Below are 18,682 nucleotides of genomic sequence, written 5' to 3' on the forward strand. Positions count from 1 at the left end.
CGTGGTGTACCGGTGTGCCGCAGCTTACGAAAATTCTCTCTGACTAGCGAAGCCGCATTTCTTGGTAAGAATTGACCCTTCAATTCTTCTTTCATGACATCCCATGTCACGATGTCTGGACGACCAACAGTAAGGTCATCATCAGTTCTAGTTCTCCAGCACAATTTCGCATCACCTTTTAGGGACATGCTAACGAGAGTAACCTTTTGTTCTTCGGGGGTTCTGGCAGCCTTGAAGTATTGATCCATGTCCCACATAAAATTATCCAATGCTTTCGCATCTCTTGCACCAGAAAACGCCTTAGGTTCTGGGACTTTAATCTTCGTAAAGTCACTACCACTACCACCTGCAGTAGCTTGATCCGAACCAATCGTACTCACCATTCTCCTTAAAACGCTTAACTCATCAGTTAGATCTTTCAAGGCACCGTGAACATGGTCTTAACAGCAGAGACTTGGCCTTCCAAATCATCATGCTTCTTAGTTGTTGCTTGGTTTGACTCCATCACTTCAGCAGCGTACTCATCAAGAGCCTGAATGCGAGCCATAACCGTTGCTTTATAATTGGCATCATTAGGATGGCGTACCTCTCCACCAATCCTTTCTTCCAAGTTAGCAATCCTATCAGTCAATTTTTATGCCGAACCCTTATTACTAGCCATTATCTCTAGCAATTTCAACAATTAAATGCGAGTAAAACAGAGAAAATCTTCCAAAAACAAAGCCAAAACAGAGCAACCTGGCTCTGATACCCGAATTGTCACACCTCCAAATGCCCCAAGCAATTTTTCGCGAAGGTATAACCCGATAATACTGTGGTTCAGTGATCTCTTATCACCCACTCGTATTTCAGCCTTATAAGTTTGCACCTATGCAAACAACCAACTCTACCTTGAGTATGCAACGAAAGACTTACTTAGATTTTCTCTTCACCAGCAATGTAGCCCATACTACAAAGAGGTTAGTGCCATGATTATGCTTCACAGAATTTAGGGAGTAGCTTCGAATCAACAGAATACTAAGGAGCATGTAAGCCAACAAACTCTCTTTTATTAGCTTAAGGTGAAGATACAAAACTCGTCCAACCAATGGACTTACAAGCTTATTCTCCAAGCCTAACACAAAATTTACTCTCTACTGCAATGTGGTTCCTCAACACTTGAACTATTGAACAACTCACATCTGCAAGGGTTCTTTGGATATTTATAATGTCAAGAACCAGGGCCAATCCGTATGCAACTCTGTTGCACGCCCTATTAACATCCATCTGTAGAGTGTTGGCGTGTAAAATGGCGTTCCCCTAACCGCCATACTTACTTTTTAACTGCTAACTTTAGTGCTGGCGTGTAGAATGGCGCCATACTTGTCTCAAACGGTTAGGATATGCCAAACTCGGTTATAAAGCCACTTTATAACTGTGTCTAACTTGCTCTTTCACTTTGGCGTACGTGTGATGCACACACACTCGCAACTGACAGCTTGAACTCAAGTCCGACAATCATTATGCTGCACTGAACTCTGGCCCGTGCCAATGTTCGACAATGATTGTGTTTCGCTCACTCTTGGCCTACGCCAAGTGTCCGAAAATGGTTGCGCTTCCTTCATTCCGGTCATGCACTTAGATTATTTGGATGCCAACACCCAAATATCATGCCAACTGAGTCTTGACTTGCTTAGTTCAACTTCATGCTTCATATGCATCATTTGCATCTCTTTTGGTGAATAATAATCACCAATGGCGCGTTTGGCCCCGCCATTGTTGCGTATGCATCGTCCGCCTTGGCCAATGCTTGGAACGATGCCAAAGTCATTTCATGACTTGCAACTCATCCTTTATTCATTCATTGAGCTAGGCCAACTCTGAATATGGATATGCAACACTATCCCATAGTTGTTGCATGTGCTAAGCAGCCTTTCTTGTCTCAGCCATGTTGGCTCTACATCGTGGGATGGTGTAGCTCCATCTGCCAGGCCACAACTTCCGTCATGCGCAACTGTTGCGCTTAACTGTTTGGACCGGTCACACTAGACCATTAGGTTGATCCCCGTCCCACATACTAGCTTCGTAGTTAAAACTGTGTCCGCTACACAAGCTAGACCTTAGGAATCGAAAGCAGTTAGGTTTAGTTTACAGATAGAAATGGCAAGACAAGTAGGGGTCATGGAGACAGAGAACATCGAAGCTATAATTACCAGAATTGAACATAAATCTCGAAAGATTGAAAGCTTACTTAAACAGTGTGAATTTAATTTTACAAACCCTAACTTTTTTGTTCGAAATTTCTCTTCCTTTACATCATCATTTTGTTTTAATTAGTTGAAAATCTGGAATGGGTTATTGATTTTCTGTAGATTGAAACCAGTTGAGGCACTTAAAACGGCTCTTGAAGGATCACCTCCAAAGACTAGAGATGAAAGATGCAAGGTTTTCCCTCTATCTTTCTCTTCAATTTTGTATTTTTTGTTGAAATTATAGATGAAGATTAGAAGTTTGAATTTGGAAATATGTGATTTTTTCTCCACGTAGTCCGCAAATTGGATTGTGGTTCATAGAGCATTGATGGCTATAAAAGATGTAGATGGAATGTTTTCTTCTTTGGATCCTGAGTATTATGACATTCTTATGAAGTAAGTCTCCTATTTTTTTTTATTTTTTTATTTTTTTCTGCTAGAAAGTCACCTATTTTTGATTATATAGTTTTCAGCTCTCTTAATCTGCCAATGATTTCGTTAAAACTGTATAGACACATTTGGTTATAGTTTGATGAGTTCTTTTTCTCTATAATGATCTTAATAAATAGAGATTGCTTGTACGAGATTATCAAAGAAGGATATTGAATAATGTAGACTTTGAACCTAGATTTTGATGGCTTTGAGAGTCGTCATTCAGTATGTGCTTGAAAAGTTGGGGTGGAGTGTTGTGGTAAGTTAAGATTAGGTAGGTTAAGCTTGTCCGTGCATGTATCAAACGTTACTAGTGAACTGGCTTGTGTTTGTATCATGATTAAGTCCACAAGTTGAACTGATATGGGAGATTCAGTCCAATTTGAATACTATGCACCTGTTAAAGATAGGGACACCAAAGTCCTCACATAATGCTCGGTGATGGCTGAGACTCTTATCCAGTTAGCTTCTTCAATTAGTGGATATCACTTATCCTTAATTTGATATCCTTAAATTGGTAAGCGACTAGATTGCAGCAAAGCGGTATGTTAGATAGGTATGTTGATATTTAGTGTTTGTTAAGAACTCGACTATTTTAGAATAAGATGAGAAGTGTACTCAGTGATTGATTATTGAGGCTTATTGGTATTTAGTCTTTGTTAAGAACTCGACTGCTTTAGAATAAGATGAGCAGTGTACTTGATTATTGATATTTACAGAATGGATTATACTGTGGTACCAATGACTTTTGCTGGCTTTGTTGCATAATGCGCCAGTCTTCAGAAAAATACTAGTAGATATGTGACGTTATTCAAGACTGTCATAAACTCTATCCATTAGTGTTTTTTTTGTTCCCATACATGCATACTTATCCGGCATATCTATATATGCATGTGTGCATACCCACACTGCAATTCCTTAGTTGGTTCGTCTTGCACGAAAATTCTTTCCTGTACTTACCATTCCAAACTATAAAGAAACCTCAAAAAGACTTCAAAACCCAAAATTTGGGACCATTGTGTTGGGCCTCTCCGAGAGGCCAAAACTCGGTCACAAGAACAAGAACGAAAACTAGTATTCCCAATACATGTGTGATTCCTCAAGTAAAATGAGTTAATGCTTTCTTCAAGCAGAATAAATATTTGCAAATAAGTTGACCCAATAAAACTGTATTATCTTTGAATTGCAGGTATCTGTATAGAGGATTATCTACAGGAGACCGTTCCACATGCGATCAATGCCTCAGGATCCATGAAAAGCTTACAGAAAGGGCAGGTTTAGGATGCATTCTCCGGTGCCTTGCCGACACTGTAAACACAGTATGATACCCACTTTCATCGACTCTTGCAGATGAATCTGTAGATAATTGAACCCAAATTTTGTAAGAGCATCCTCCTTGATGTATGTTGTACTAAAAACTTTGCTAAAACCAGCTTGCAACTATGTATGATCAGATGAATCTACCCTTGAAGCATGAAAACACATGATTACTTGGTATCTTTTTATCGAAGATGCATTGTTTTCCTCACAAAATTATCTGTTGGTTCTGATTTGTTTGTTACCTAATGCCACATCTGATGGTACCTCTCGCATTCCGATCAACTGTTGGGGGCCTAAACTTGAGAGGGGCCTGCTACATAAACGTCAGTGCCAATAACTGCATAGTCACTGAAATTTTTTGGTTCAATGTATGGTGGTATGGTATCCTAATATTCAGGGGGGCCTTTATCAGTCTGAAGCTCTGAATCTCTGAAACCCCAACTGGAGCTCCTCGAGGGAAAGATTTCAACTAGGATATGTCTATGGAGTCGAACAGCTAAGATTATTTCGCTCACAAGGATTCTGTGATGGCCCATAGTACCCCCATCCAGGGAACTGGAAAGGGGTTTTTGGCTGGGGTGTATTTATACAATTCCCACTTTTTTTTTTAGATGAAGAGTATATTTTATTAAGGAAATTGATAGTTTCAGGCTCAACATGCAAAGAGCCAAAGACTGAATTTTTAATCATGATACTCCTCAATGACTAGTTTTTCTCTCCCAACTCTGGTAGAAATGGTATCTGCAATACTTTTACCATCTCTATTAACAAAAGAAATTTTCCAGAAATTAAAAGAAACATGACGAAGTAAAGAAATTTTCTAAAAGAGGCGGGTCACAGGACGAAGTATTACTTTTTCGTTTCAAATTTTTAGTCGGTTTTGACAAAGTCAAAATATTAAGAAGGACATAAAATTTCCTAAACTACCCTTATTCATGATTGTTACTTTAAAGAAATGAAATGAGAAAATAAAGATATTAATCAAGCTTAAGCCTGGTCTAGACTAGAAAGATTATCAAGCCCAAATTGCTTGTTATGTCCCTCCCATACTTAGAATCCTAGTCGAAAACCCTCATTAAATTGTCTTCTTTTGTTGCACCTCCTTGGATTTAGATTTTTGGATATCTAGATTCAGAAAATGACTAACACGCAAAAGCGCATGGTTTATTGTATTGAATTTGTAAAATAAGGAGCAGGATCCTAAGCCGTGGTCTCCACTGTGAATGCCGTCTTACCACCAATTATTCACAAATGCTTGTGATGGAAACCACCCAGATGTTACATGTGGTATTTATTATGGTTTTATTTAGGTAGAACGACCATAATTCCACCACTATCTTGCCTTTATTACTCAATTGGCCTGGATGCAATTAAAAGAACGGATCTGGTCTGGCTAATGGTCACTGATTAATATTCCAATCAATCAAACTAGTAAATGAAATGTTAAGATCTAAATATCACATGGCTGTCGGGGTAAATCTACGCACGTACAAAGAGCATATGTTACTCTCAAGTTTAAACCTAATAAAGCAAAAGAACTACAACTGTGAGCACACAAACCACGAGGGGGTCCGAACGTTCACAATCAATCATTATCATCTAAAGAGATTATGATGATGGTACCCTGGTGTTGATTCATTGGCTCAAAACCTTCGGGTTTATCATGGCCTCATCCAACAACTCCATGCGTGGCGTTTGTGCATGGGATATAAGTATTAAGGGAAACAAAACATATAAGCAAACATGCACGGGGCTAAATGAATGTAAAGTGCTGAAATGTAAATAAGACCAAGGTTTACGTGGTTCAGCACTAAGGCCTACATCCACGGGGTTTGTTGTTTTACTATGTTCTTCACGGTTACACGAATAGTTGAATGACTTTTGGGGTTTACATGTTTCTCTCCTCTAAGGGATTAACTTACCCTTACTATTTTTCTCTCTCCTTCCCTTCCGGATGAAGCTCCATGATGAACAGTTGATGACCTCTTATCACACCATCTACGGATTCAATGGAGCAGCCACGAAGCCCTTGGGAGACATCGTGTTACAGGTTAACGCATGGCCCATGAAACTGGATACCCGATTCAGTGTGGTGGACACCCCTTCCCCCTACAACGCCATTATTGGACGACAATGGGTACACAAGCTCAAAGGAGTTGCGGCAACATACCACCAATACCTCAGATTTCCAACACCTGAGGGAATAATGGAGATCAAGGGAGATCGAATCGCTACGCGAGAGTGCCAGGCCACTCAGGATCATATCAACAATGAGCAAGAAGAGCAGCGAAAAATCCGAAGAGTAAGAAATCAAGAAACCGCGAAAGAGAAAGCCGTAGACCTATTCCTTAAGGAAACTACAGGAAAAGGCTTGACGAAAGATGGTAATGTCCAAGGCTCGGAAACAAGTACCTCAACAACCAGCGAAGAGCAGAAACACGCTAAATAGCAATTAAAGAGCGCCCCAGTCCTCGGAAACCCGAAGCCTGTGTTCACACCAGTAGAACCCGTAAAGGAAATCAACATAGGAACGGAAGAAGACCCGAAGATGGTCAAAATTGGGACCATCATGGACGAAGGAAGAGAACATTCCTTAACCAAATTACTTAAGGAATATGCGGATGTGTTCGCCTGGAAGTTAGGAGATATGCCGGGGATTGACCCAAAAGTAATCCAACATGAACTACGCATCAAACCGGGCACGCCCCCGTTCAGGCAGAAAATACGAAAAGTGGCTCCAGAATATCATGAGGCGGTAGAAACAGAACTTCGGAAGCTACCAGATGCAGGATTTATCAAGGAAGTCAAGTACCCTACCTGGATCTCCAACATGGTCATTGTTCCTAAGAAAAATGGAGGGGTTAGAATATGCATCGACTTTACTAATCTCAACAAGGCATGTCCAAAGGACAGCTATCCCCTGCCGAGCATAGATCAACTGGTTGAAGCAGTTGAAGGGTACGAAGAGCTGTCGTTCATGGACGGATATTCTGGTTACAACCAAGTAGCCCTGGCAGAAGAAGATCAGCCACACACAGCGTTCTATACCCCACATGGCCTTTATTGCTATACCAGAATGCCTTTCGGGCTCCGAAACGCAGGGGCAACATACCAAAGGATGGTCGATGCTATCTTCAAGCCATGGATTGGAGGAACCCTAGAAGTCTACGTGGACGACATGCTCGTCAAAAGCAAGCTGCGTAAAAATCACCACCAGGACCTGAGGAATATCTTCGAAGCAATGAGACAGCATCACATGAAAGTGAATCCGGAGAAATGTACTTTCGGTGTCACCTCGGGGAAGTTCCTCGGGTATCTGGTGACGAAAAGGGGCATCGAGGTAGACCCAGCGAAGATTCAAGCCATAGTAGAGATGCCGTCCCCGAAGAATCTGAAGGAAGTGCAGAAGCTCAATGGGTCCATAGCAGCGTTGGGCAGATTTATTGTACGGTCTTCGGACAAATGCAAACATTTCTTCAATATTCTTAAAAAAGGGAGCAGGTTCGAATGGACCGCCGAATGCGAGGAAGCATTCCAAAAAATCAAAGAACATCTAGCTTCAATCCCGATCCTGCAGAAGCCAGACCCTGATGAAGTTTTGGCACTGTACATAGCAGCAACGGAGGACGCAGTCAGCGCGGTATTAGTCAAAACCAATACAAAGGTAGAACAGCCTATCTATTACGTCAGCAAGACACTCAATTCCGCGGAAAGAAATTATACTAAGATTGAACAACTCATCCTCGCACTGGTATGGGCTACCCAAAAACTGAGAACCTACTTCCTAACTCACCTCGTCAGGGTACCATGCAAAGCACCATTGGAGGCAGTCCTCAAAAGCACGGGAAAAGTGGGCCGAATAGCCAAATGGAACACCCATCTGGACCAATTCAACATCATTCATGAAATTCAACATTCTCAGAAGTCCCAAGTGCTGGCAGATTTCTTAGCAGACCTCCCCCTTGACAACGACGAAGAGATTAAGGGAATACCAGAAGCCGAGGAAGAAATCAAGGATCCAATGGATATCCTCGAACCTGCGAGTCATAGACAATGGGAAGTCTTTGTCGACGGATCTAAAAATAAGGAAGGAGCAGGAATAGGTATTGTCATTATCACCCCAACTGGAGAAAGGATTATACAGGCACTTAGATTGGAATTCAAAGAGCATACCAACAACATTGTTGAATACGAAGCTGTCGTACATGCCCTACGTATAATAATAGAGATGGGGTAACCTATGTAAGGCTGACAAGTGATTCGCAGCTTGTCATACGGCAAATAGGGCTCGAGTATAATGTGTACGATGACACCCTTTCAGCTTACATGGCCTTGGTCCAAACATTGGCATCACAAATCCCGAACATTAAGTTCCGGCACTTATGCAGAAGGGACCTCAGGCACGCGGATGCCCTAGCATATATATCATCCATGCTGAGGGATAAAAATGCCGAAGGTATTAAAATAGCAAGGGTATACGAGCCTTCGATTGCATCTCAATTCTCCTTCGCTACCAATCAAGATGTGATGGAAGAAAATATCGAAGACCAGGTAGGAGAAGACATCCATAATGACTTTGATGAAGAGGACATCCTGTCAAGAGCAAATCAAGACGAAGACTTCAGCAACGAAGATGACTGGAGGGTGACAATACATGCCTTTCTCGAAAAAGGAAGCTTACCTGCGGATCGGAAACAAGCTAGGAAGATGCTCTCCAAAGTGGGAAGATATGATCTTCGGGAGGGGGTCCTGTATAGGAAATCCTTCCTTGGACCATTACTACGTTGCTTGTCCCGGAAAGAGGGGCATCGAATTCTAAATGATATCCATTATGGTGACGCAGGGAATCATAGCGGCATGAGATCACTAGCTGACAAAGCAAAAACGCAAGGATATTACTGTCCGAAAATGATACAAGATGCCGCGAGGATGTCCCGACGATGTGAAGAATGTCAGCGCTTCGCGAAAAAAATCCACGCGCCGGCAACAATGTTAAACTCTGTCGATAGCCCGTGGCCATTTGCAAAATGGGGCGTAGACATCGTCGGGCCTTTCATCGAAGGATCGGGGAAGAGACGATTTTTGATAGTAGCCACGGACTACTTCAGTAAATGGGTGGAGGCTAAGGCCTTGGCCAGGATCAGAGACGCGGATGTGTTCACTTTCATATTCCAGAACATCATTTGCAGATTTGGTATATCTGCTGAAATTGTATCTGATAACGGCAAGCAATTACAGGGAAAAAATATAGACATGCTCTTCGACACTTTCAAAATAAGAAAGAACAAGTCCACCCCCATATACCCTCAAAGAAACGGACAAGCGGAAGCTACCAACAAGACCCTCGCCTTTATACTAAAAAAACAATTAGACGAGCATAAGGGAAGATGGTGCGAACAACTGCACAATGTCTTATGGGCATACAGGACAACACGAAGATCCGCTACCGGGGAATCCTCGTTTCTTCTAACTTATGGAGCCGAAGCAGTCATACCTACGGAAATCCTCATGCCAACCACGAAGACCGAAGCTTGGGAGAAAAACCTCACAACAGATATGATGTTAGAAAGGTTGGACGACTTGGAAGGAAGAAGGGAAGTAGCATTGCAAAAGATGGAAAATTATCAACGAAGACTAGCAAGGGAGTACAACAAAAAGGTAAAGCTACGGAATTTTGTAGAGGGACAGTATGTGTTGAGAACAATCCCACGGTATCAGCAAGAAAAGAAATGGGGAAAGTTAGCACCTACATGGGGAGGACCTTTTATGATCCACGACATTGCGGGTAACGGTTCCTACTACCTTCGTAATCTAAAAGGCGAGGTCCTCCGGCATCCTTGGAATGCTAAATGTCTCAAACCATACTTCCCATAGAAGCAACGTAGATTTGAATCTGCTTGGAGTGTACCAGAAGAAGAAGGGAGCCTGACCGCTCCACATGTTTCTATCTCTGGAAGAGGAATTGCAGACCTCAACTTATCAATCAAACAAGATTTTAAATTATCAAGTCAGTGGAATCTACCTACAATATTGGGGAAAGTAGTTAATCTACAATCTCTCAGGGCTCCCCCATCAGTGTCCATAAGTGTAGGACCAGGGGGAAGGCACCCATCAGAAAGAGATACCCAACCAATCTTAAGGCAACGGGTCGACGGAATGGGTGCGTAAATATTTTAATCCCATATCCTAGAACGTTGCCCCGGCCCCCACCGTCTGGGAATCCTCTGGCCCAGGATTCGCCAGCGGGGTGACAGGTCTCAAGACGATCACGAAGGTACCTTCCTTCAGTATCGCACTCAAAAACACTTAAAAAACTTTTGTTTTGATTTTTCACAAATACTTAAAATAAAAACAAAACAACATTGTAGGTATATCAAGAAGAGGATTCATTTCATAAAGGGTGATTACAAGAAGTGAAAGGCCAAAGGCAAGGATACACAATCAAAAAATATTCCTTTTACAGGATCATCAGCAAAAAATATCCTTGTTACATGATTACAAAAAGTATAATGATGCCGCGGATCCTACAAAACGCTGCGATCTCTACCTAAGTGGCGGCCCCATCGGCAGGATTATTCTGAAGACTTGATGGGACGCTCCCACCAGAAGAGGGGCCCGAGGAGCTGGGCAAGGCAGAAGGAACGGGACGACGAGGATAGTTCTTCACGAGACCATGTTCATTCCTTAGGCCAAGTTCTATCCTCTCCAGCATCTTGTTCGTCTCCTCAGCCAATTGACAACGAGCCTTGTGTTTAATAACTGTTGTCCGCTGTTGGGCTTGGGATAATAACGAGGATAGCCGATTCACTTCTCTAGAAGCAGCACCAACGGCCTCCTCACGGGTTGCTGCTAAATTCTTGAAGTGATTGGTCTGTTCTTCCTGCTGCGCTAAGGAAGATTGAGCCTTTTCAAGTTTTTCATTTGTGACGCGAAGGCATCCCTCGAGCTCTGAAAAAGACAACACCACGGAGTTAGCGTAGAAAAAAAACAAGGTCACACTCGATGAAATGGGATTATACCTTCGACACAAGCCGAAGCCTCTTCATACTCATTAACAACCGCATCTCGCGCTTCATCAAGATGATCATATTCCGCGGATAATTTCTTATAGTCTAGTTGAAGGTTGGTGAGAGTAAATTGACAGGCATCTAATTCTACCTGCTTCATCGAGTCCATATGACGAAGGTGGTCGACCTCTTTATTTATCTCTGAGACCCCTTTGCTGAGTTTGTACATGCACACTTCGAGATTCCTCTCAGACTCAGCATGACGAGCTACGTCGGCACGAGACGCGGAAAGAGCATTGCTGAGAGCGTAGACTTCAGCACGAGCATCATCTCTTTCTCTGGCAAGACAGAGCATATTATCCTGGACCCCTGAAAGAGGAATGGATCGAGCCGTCTGTAATTCTTCTTCCAACAGCTGAATCCTAGATTCCAACAAGGAAGTGCGCTCACGGGCTTCCCGCAGATTATCACGGGTCCACAGCAGTGTGCCATTAAATAAAGCACGATCATGGTTGTACAGATTTTGCATGTCGACCATCTGAACATGCCGCGCGCGCCATACCTCAGCCCGAGCATCCCATTTCTTAGCTTCACTCTTAATTTTCTCAACCAAATCTCTAATACGAGATTTTTGCCGAACTCTTTCGTTTCGAAGCCATATCAGCTCGGGGACGCCACCCACTGGAGATAGGGTGGGGATACTCAGACAGAACAACTAAGAGATAAAAGAATGACGACATACGGCGAGGGAAAAGAACCAAACCTGTGAAAGTGGAAACTTGGCTACGAGTTTGCTCTAACTCAGCGCACACTGCAACAAGTTCTGAACGAAGATCAGCCTCTGCTTCACCCAGCTTTTCTTTCTCCTTAAGGCTTTTCTTCAGCTCTTCTATTTCCACCTCAGCCGCAGATAATTCCTTTTCTCGGTGACGAAGCTTAGCCTCGAGCTTCAGAGATTTCGCTTTGAAGAACTGATACAGCACGTGGTTACAATGCTCGCTCCTCATCATCTACACATCAAGATGACAAAACATTATTTCACCGAAGCGTCTGATCGTCACGTAGAAGTATGTACGAAAATTTACCTCCAGCACACGCTGCTGCGGAAAGCCATATTGATACCCGTCGGCGATAGCCATCATATCGGCAACGGAAGTAGGAGGCTCCGGCACGAGGGTAGCTTCGGGAACAGTCAACCTTTTTCCCCAGGCTTCAGACACCTGCGCCTTAGAAGACATCTCCATCATGCGACGGGTATACGCGGTTGATTCCTTTTCCCCAGCAACAACAGGAGCGGGATGAGAGACAAACAGAAGATTCTTTTCCTTAAACCAATCCATGATGGCGTCCTCACCCTCAGACGTCGGCGACTGGGGAAGACTATCGGCAGGCGCATCAACGACAGATTTTCCTTTCTCTGACACGACCCCCTCAGCACGAATGTTGGCATGCTTCTCCGCGCCTACATGCACATCAGGCTCCTCCGCACCAACATCTTCTACAGTAGCATCCCCATTACCATCACCACCAAGAACATCCCAATCATCATTGGGGGAAAGTAAAGAGAAGTCCTCGGGAAAATCGAGGGCTTCGTCAAAGAACTCCCCCGTGGAATACATCCGATCAAAAGAAAATTCTTGAGAAGTGGGAAGGGTATCCGCGACATCACCAGCAGGGACGGAAACATCCCCGATGACAACGTCATCAGCCACCACAGCTTTGTTCCTTCCTTCATCACCAGCGTGACCAGCGAAGACCCCTTCTTAGACATTGATAGGGGAGGTACCAGTACGTTCCTCCCCATCTGTAATCTCGTCCTCAGCAAACTCTTCGTTCACTGGACTAGTAACTTCTTCTTGGGCTTCAACCTCGCCCATCACCGTAGTAGAAGACTGCTTCGGCCTAATCATTTTCTTCTTCAATACCTGAAACCAACACCACAAAAAGAATTATTTTTCCCGTCTGATGGAAGTTCTAAAAAAGAAGCGCAGCTAGAATCTGCGTACCTGAGCAGCTAAGATATTCTTCGGTGGTAGTATAACACCGGAACCATCCTCCTCGTCTCCCTCTACGACGTCCAGGGCATAAGGAAAATTCATGCCCGCAAAGTTCAGACGCCAGGGGCAGAAATCTCCATAGCAAACAGGAGGAGATTCGCGCGGCTTACTATTCTCGGTAGGCCGCCAACCGCGGGGACCAGGAATCCAACCGTAAGCCCACGGACCAACTATCTCGATAACGGTGGCGTTCCACTCGTAGTCATGATCGCGCTTGATCCTCTCTCGCGCGGGGAAGAGTTTCCGACGACTGGACGCCTTCGTGCCAGGAACATACTTCAGCTTGGCATCGCTGACCTCATTTAACAGACGAATCTCGCCTCGAGGAGCAGGGAGATTCCGAAGGCTGACACTCCACGGCTTGCGATTCCTACTATTGACGTAATCACCGAAGGAGTTATTGAAATTCTCAGGAGTATACCATTCCTTCTCCATGGGATTGGGGACGTAGCAAGTCATCGACGTTTCCCCCTTACTCCGCAGATAGCATTCCTTCAGGGTGCGGAGATAATTCCCCGATAGTTGGGATACGGAACGGCTGTGAGTATTGGTGGAAGAACCCTCACGACTAGCAAGCACGTCGTAGTAGAAGGAATCACCTGATTTGTACAACGGCAGCATGAGACCAGCTTCGAATGCCCCAACCGTCGTTAACAAATGAAATTCATCGAACTCATACTTGGAGATAAGCTCATACGTAATATCATCCTCGGGGGCATAGAAACGAACCCCGAAGGCTTGAAGCTCATGCTTTTCCTTGAATATTTCAAGATCGATATGCTTGAAGGTTACTTTTTTCCTGCTAACAGAGACACTGCGTATTAAGGGAGCAGCCTCATCCTCCTCGGCAGGGCCGGATGAACTAACGAACGCTTCCGAAGCTTTTCTCTTCACGGGGGGATTCTTTGAAGATTCAACCCTAGGAGCTACACCCTTCGTATTCTTCCCTTTAAAAGTTGGAGAAGACCGTAGATGATGCTCGGGCACTAACGAACGTAGAGGAGGAATGTCAAAAGCAACAGCGCGGGGCGGAGCCTGCGTACTCCTAGTATCATCACGAGGACGAGCCATTGAGCGATCAAAGACTCTTCGAGAACCAGACGGAATTATCGGAGGAATCTCTTCCCTAGAGGACGAGGCTTTCGCTCCAGAAGAAACTCGACTCCGACGAACATCATCTTGAGACTCTCGACGCGGAGGAGATCTCGATAACCCAGAATTAGGAGTCTGATAAGTAGGCCGCGGACGGTCAGACATGGCTGCGGAAAGAATAAAATCAAGAACAAGTTACACACAATCAAAAAACATTACCAAAAATCAAAAAACACATCCATAGCAATACAACCACGATAACGTAGAAACCCTAAAATTAGTATACATGCTCAAAATTTCACCCTCGAAGTAATGGCTTCCTTAATTTAGGATGAAGAACAGGGGCAAACTAGTATGCAAGCATCAGAAGAAGTTCTTCATCACAAACAAAGAACAACAGTAGCAGAAAATTCACAAATCAACACAGCATAAAACGGTGGAAATAAAGAAAAGAAAAACTTACCGGCAAAAACAGCAGTAGAAGAAACAAACAGGAGAAGCGGGCGTGATTAATGCTAAGATGGAGAGAATTTAAGATCACAGGTGCAATGAAGACTGACAGAAAATTTAAGATCACAGGTGCAATGAAGACTGACAGAGAATTTAAGGTCACAGGTTCAATGAAGACAGACAGAAAATTTAAAGGAAGAATGAAAACTGAGAGAGTGTTTAGGAAGAATGAAATTAAATTTTCTTTCTATCCTTAAAATACCCGAAAGAAAGAGAAGGAAATTAAGGGAGGAATGGGAAACGTGCCCGTTACATAAGCAGTTAATGCACGAATAAAAGACGTGCCCAAGTATCTAGGAGAAGTTATTAGGAGTGAGAAGAATATGCGACGATAGTTTTTCTTCAAGGCACCCATTAGTCATTCAAGCCCGAAGAAAAGGGGCAAATTGTGTACACATATATCTCACTATCAGACACGTGTATATAAAAAGGTACGTGGAAAGCATGCAGGCCAAAACATCAAAACATGATGCGTCACGAAACACCGAATAAACCCCGAGGAGTTACTTTATCTCATCCCCAAAAGAGGAGCTAAGATCAACGGTGGAGAGAAAGTTAGCTGAGACGGACTGACAGGGGCAGAGGACACTTGTCTGACACGAGCAGATCCCTCAACTACCCACATTAAACACTCTGAGCAGTGTACGTGTCGACCAACCTGTGGAACGAGCGAGGATGCCTCTGCGGGATCAAGGGGCAAACGCAGACCTCCGCGTGATGGACGCAAGGACACAAGAAGATAAGGTTCCAACGGTCTTCAGAGATGGGTCCCACGTTCTAACCTTATAAATACCCAATCTCCACCAAGAGGAAGGGGGATCGAAAATATCAGGAAGGGAAGGAGAGAGAGAGAGAAAAATAGTAAGGGTAAGTTAATCCCTTAGAGGAGAGAAACATGTAAACCCCAAAAGTCATTCAACTATTCGTGTAACCGTGAAGAACATAGTAAAACAACAAACCCCGTGGATGTAGGCCTTAGTGCTGAACCACGTAAACCTTGGTCTTATTTACATTTCAGCACTTTACATTCATTTAGCCCCGTGCATGTTTGCTTATATGTTTTGTTTTCCTTAATACTTATATCCCATGCACAAACGCCACGCATGGAGTTGTTGGATGAGGCCATGATAAACCCGAAGGTTTTGAGCCAATGAATCAACACCAGGGTACCATCATCATAATCTCTTTAGATGATAATGATTGATTGTGAGCGTTCGGACCCCCTCGTGGTTTGTGTGCTCACAACAGCTAATAATACGGTCACTAAAATTAAGTAACCATAAACATGATTGAGATCAATAATCAATTATATCCCATTAAGGAAACACTGATTACTCCTTAAAAGTCATGCTCCACGAGCCTTAACAATCATTTAACACATATTATTATATCATTATAGTCCCTTTTACGTAAAATAAATTCTTAATATAAGTGTTCTCCTTGTACGTAAAATTGATTTCTAATTGCAGTCACTTGTCTGCAACACTTTAACGATACGAGAAATGGAATGAGAAAGTGATCCGATCTGATACAATCTTAGTTACTGCTTATTAATTTTATTTTTGATCGGTAAAGAATCTGATATTGACGAATTTCAAACTCATATCACTCATATTAGCGCCCCATAACTTCATCACTATACAGTGACACCGTTGTTACCTACCAATTTTGCTACATACGGGTTCTTTATGGCTAACCCCAGTTTGCTTCTCGATCAGAACCCAACTCATAAAAAAGAAAAACAGCCAAGAATCATGTGTTGAAGTTTACCAAAGTGGCCTTGTACCAAGCAAACGTGAAGTCCAACCAAAACATAACTATTCTTTTCTGTCCTCTGGATAAAACAAATTATTCTCCATAATCACATGTGATTACCAGCTACATGAAACCTCGAATTGTTAAAACATTTATTTATGGAGTAGTAATCAACAAAATTAAATATCTATCACATGGCCAGACCAGACCAGGTATATGGATCCTGGATCCCCAAGCAACTACCACACAACTTGCTGCACGAATTCCACACTACCGCTACTGCTGCATTACGCCTTACCACGTGCATGCAATTATCTTGAGAAACTTTTAAAATTCACATTTCACAATAGTTTAATCCATATCCACGTGAGAAACCCAAATATGTCTATTGATCCAAGAGTGGATTCAAAGTTTGATTATTAATCGCACGGTCTACAACGAGTCGTACAGATTTAGTGCTGGTTTAATTTTAGATTTTCCTTTTTGGTATTTTAAACCCACTTGAAATCTCATTCCGTGCTCGAAGCAGGAGAATAAACAGAAAGATTTAAATAATTGGGGCAATGATTTGGTCTGTGCATTTGACCATTGACTAGATCAGAACTGGGACAAAGAAACTAGGTTAACGATTTTGAGATTTTCATGTGAAAATGAGTATGAAAGAGTTATCAAGGTCACACGTGCACGTGCTCATGAGTCATGGCTGTCTTTGCCTTCTAGGAACTAGCAAAGGGTTTTTGTTATCCACGTAAGAACCACATGAACGTGGGATTTCTCCAATCATTCATAAATAAATATATATATATAAGAATCCCCAAGTTGGTCCTTATGAGTCTCATTCCCATGTTCTGTGTTTTTTTAGTTAGTTGTTCATGTGTTGATGATAATATTAAGCACCTAATTTGTGACTCATCAATGGTTTTGGCTTTAAATTTTTATCTGTGTTGCCTCCCAAAAATGATGTTGAAAATCGGGTTATAAAATGAAATTGCTAAGAAAAAACTAAGAGAAGGGGAATCTTGATTTTGCCCTTGAGAAAGATAATTCAGAATTGTCCCTACTCTGTCCATTAATATTAGTCATTCCCCTAATTTGAATATTTTTGTTAATTCTCATTATTAGATTTTTTTTGAACGAAGTATACAATAGAAAAATCCTAAAAATATATTACATTTATGCTAGGGATGGTCATGGGGCCGGATCTTGTATCCCAGTCACTGCCCCGATCAAAAAAACAAACCCACACCCTCCCCATTACCCGCTTGATCTGGGACGGGGCGGGTATGGAAAATACCCGTACGGGGCGGGTTGTTTACGGATTACCCATAACATTAAGCTCAAATATGATGAATTAATTTAATAATCAATACCTAAGTTCAACCAATAATAATAATAATAATTTAAAATTTCAAACTCATAAATTCATCGTAAAACAAGCAAAGAAAAACAAATTGGTCTATAAACGAGCATCACTCATTTTAGTTCTTAATTATTTCTTATCAAATATCTTTCTTATAATATAATATAATTTCTTAGTTTAAATATAATATAAATAATTAATGATATCTTATACTTTTACCTTTTTTTTTATAATATAATATAATTTCTTAGTTTAAGTATAATATAACTAATTAATGATATCTTATACTTTTACCTTTTCTTTTATAATATAATATAATTTCTTAGTTTAAATATAATATAAATAATTAATGATATCTTATATTTTTCTCTTTTCTTTTATAATATAATATAATATCTTAGTTTAAATATAATATAAATAATTAATAAAAATATAAAATCCTAAAATGGGAACGTACGGGGCGGGGACCTAGAATTCCATCCCCGTCCCATCCCCGCTTCACTAATTTCGGGTATTACCCATACCCAATTCCAACCCCGTTTGTATGGGTAAAACCCTATCCAATAGGAACGAGTACCCACGAGGATGAGTTTGGCTGGGGCAAATGACCATCCTAATTTATGCTATATCGACTTTATCCATGCAAACAAATGTTATCCTGACTTTACCGTGTTTTTGTTACCATTTACTATGATTCGGCTCGTTTTAAATGTAAAATTTTAATATCGTTCATATCCCCCGTTCAACACGCGTATACATTCATGATTAATGATGGACAAAACTATTCAAAAGCATAAATGACATATGTTGTTGCGGATTGTAGATTTCAGTGATACGTCCTTTCTTGCAAACCCGATCAGACATAAAAAAAATCACGAATAGATTAGAAATAGCATAACGAAAGTGTGGTGACATCAT

The 18,682-nt window shown here is 42.0% G+C and overlaps 1 protein-coding gene across 1 annotated transcript; it reads left to right on the forward strand.

The window, feature by feature from the left end:
• The first annotated feature begins 2,075 nt into the window (after positions 1-2,075).
• On the forward strand, positions 2,076-4,189 carry LOC113304697 (actin-related protein 2/3 complex subunit 5A-like). Its single transcript, XM_026553841.1, has 4 exons — positions 2,076-2,237; positions 2,352-2,424; positions 2,527-2,627; positions 3,853-4,189. Exons 1-4 carry the CDS (start codon positions 2,140-2,142, stop codon positions 3,986-3,988), a joined length of 408 nt encoding a protein of 135 aa, XP_026409626.1. The 5' UTR covers positions 2,076-2,139; the 3' UTR covers positions 3,989-4,189.
• Positions 4,190-18,682: the final 14,493 nt, after the last annotated feature.

The sequence above is a fragment of the Papaver somniferum genome, chromosome 8 (genome assembly GCF_003573695.1).
Source record: "Papaver somniferum cultivar HN1 chromosome 8, ASM357369v1, whole genome shotgun sequence".
In the NCBI taxonomy this organism is placed as follows: Eukaryota; Viridiplantae; Streptophyta; class Magnoliopsida; order Ranunculales; family Papaveraceae; genus Papaver; species Papaver somniferum.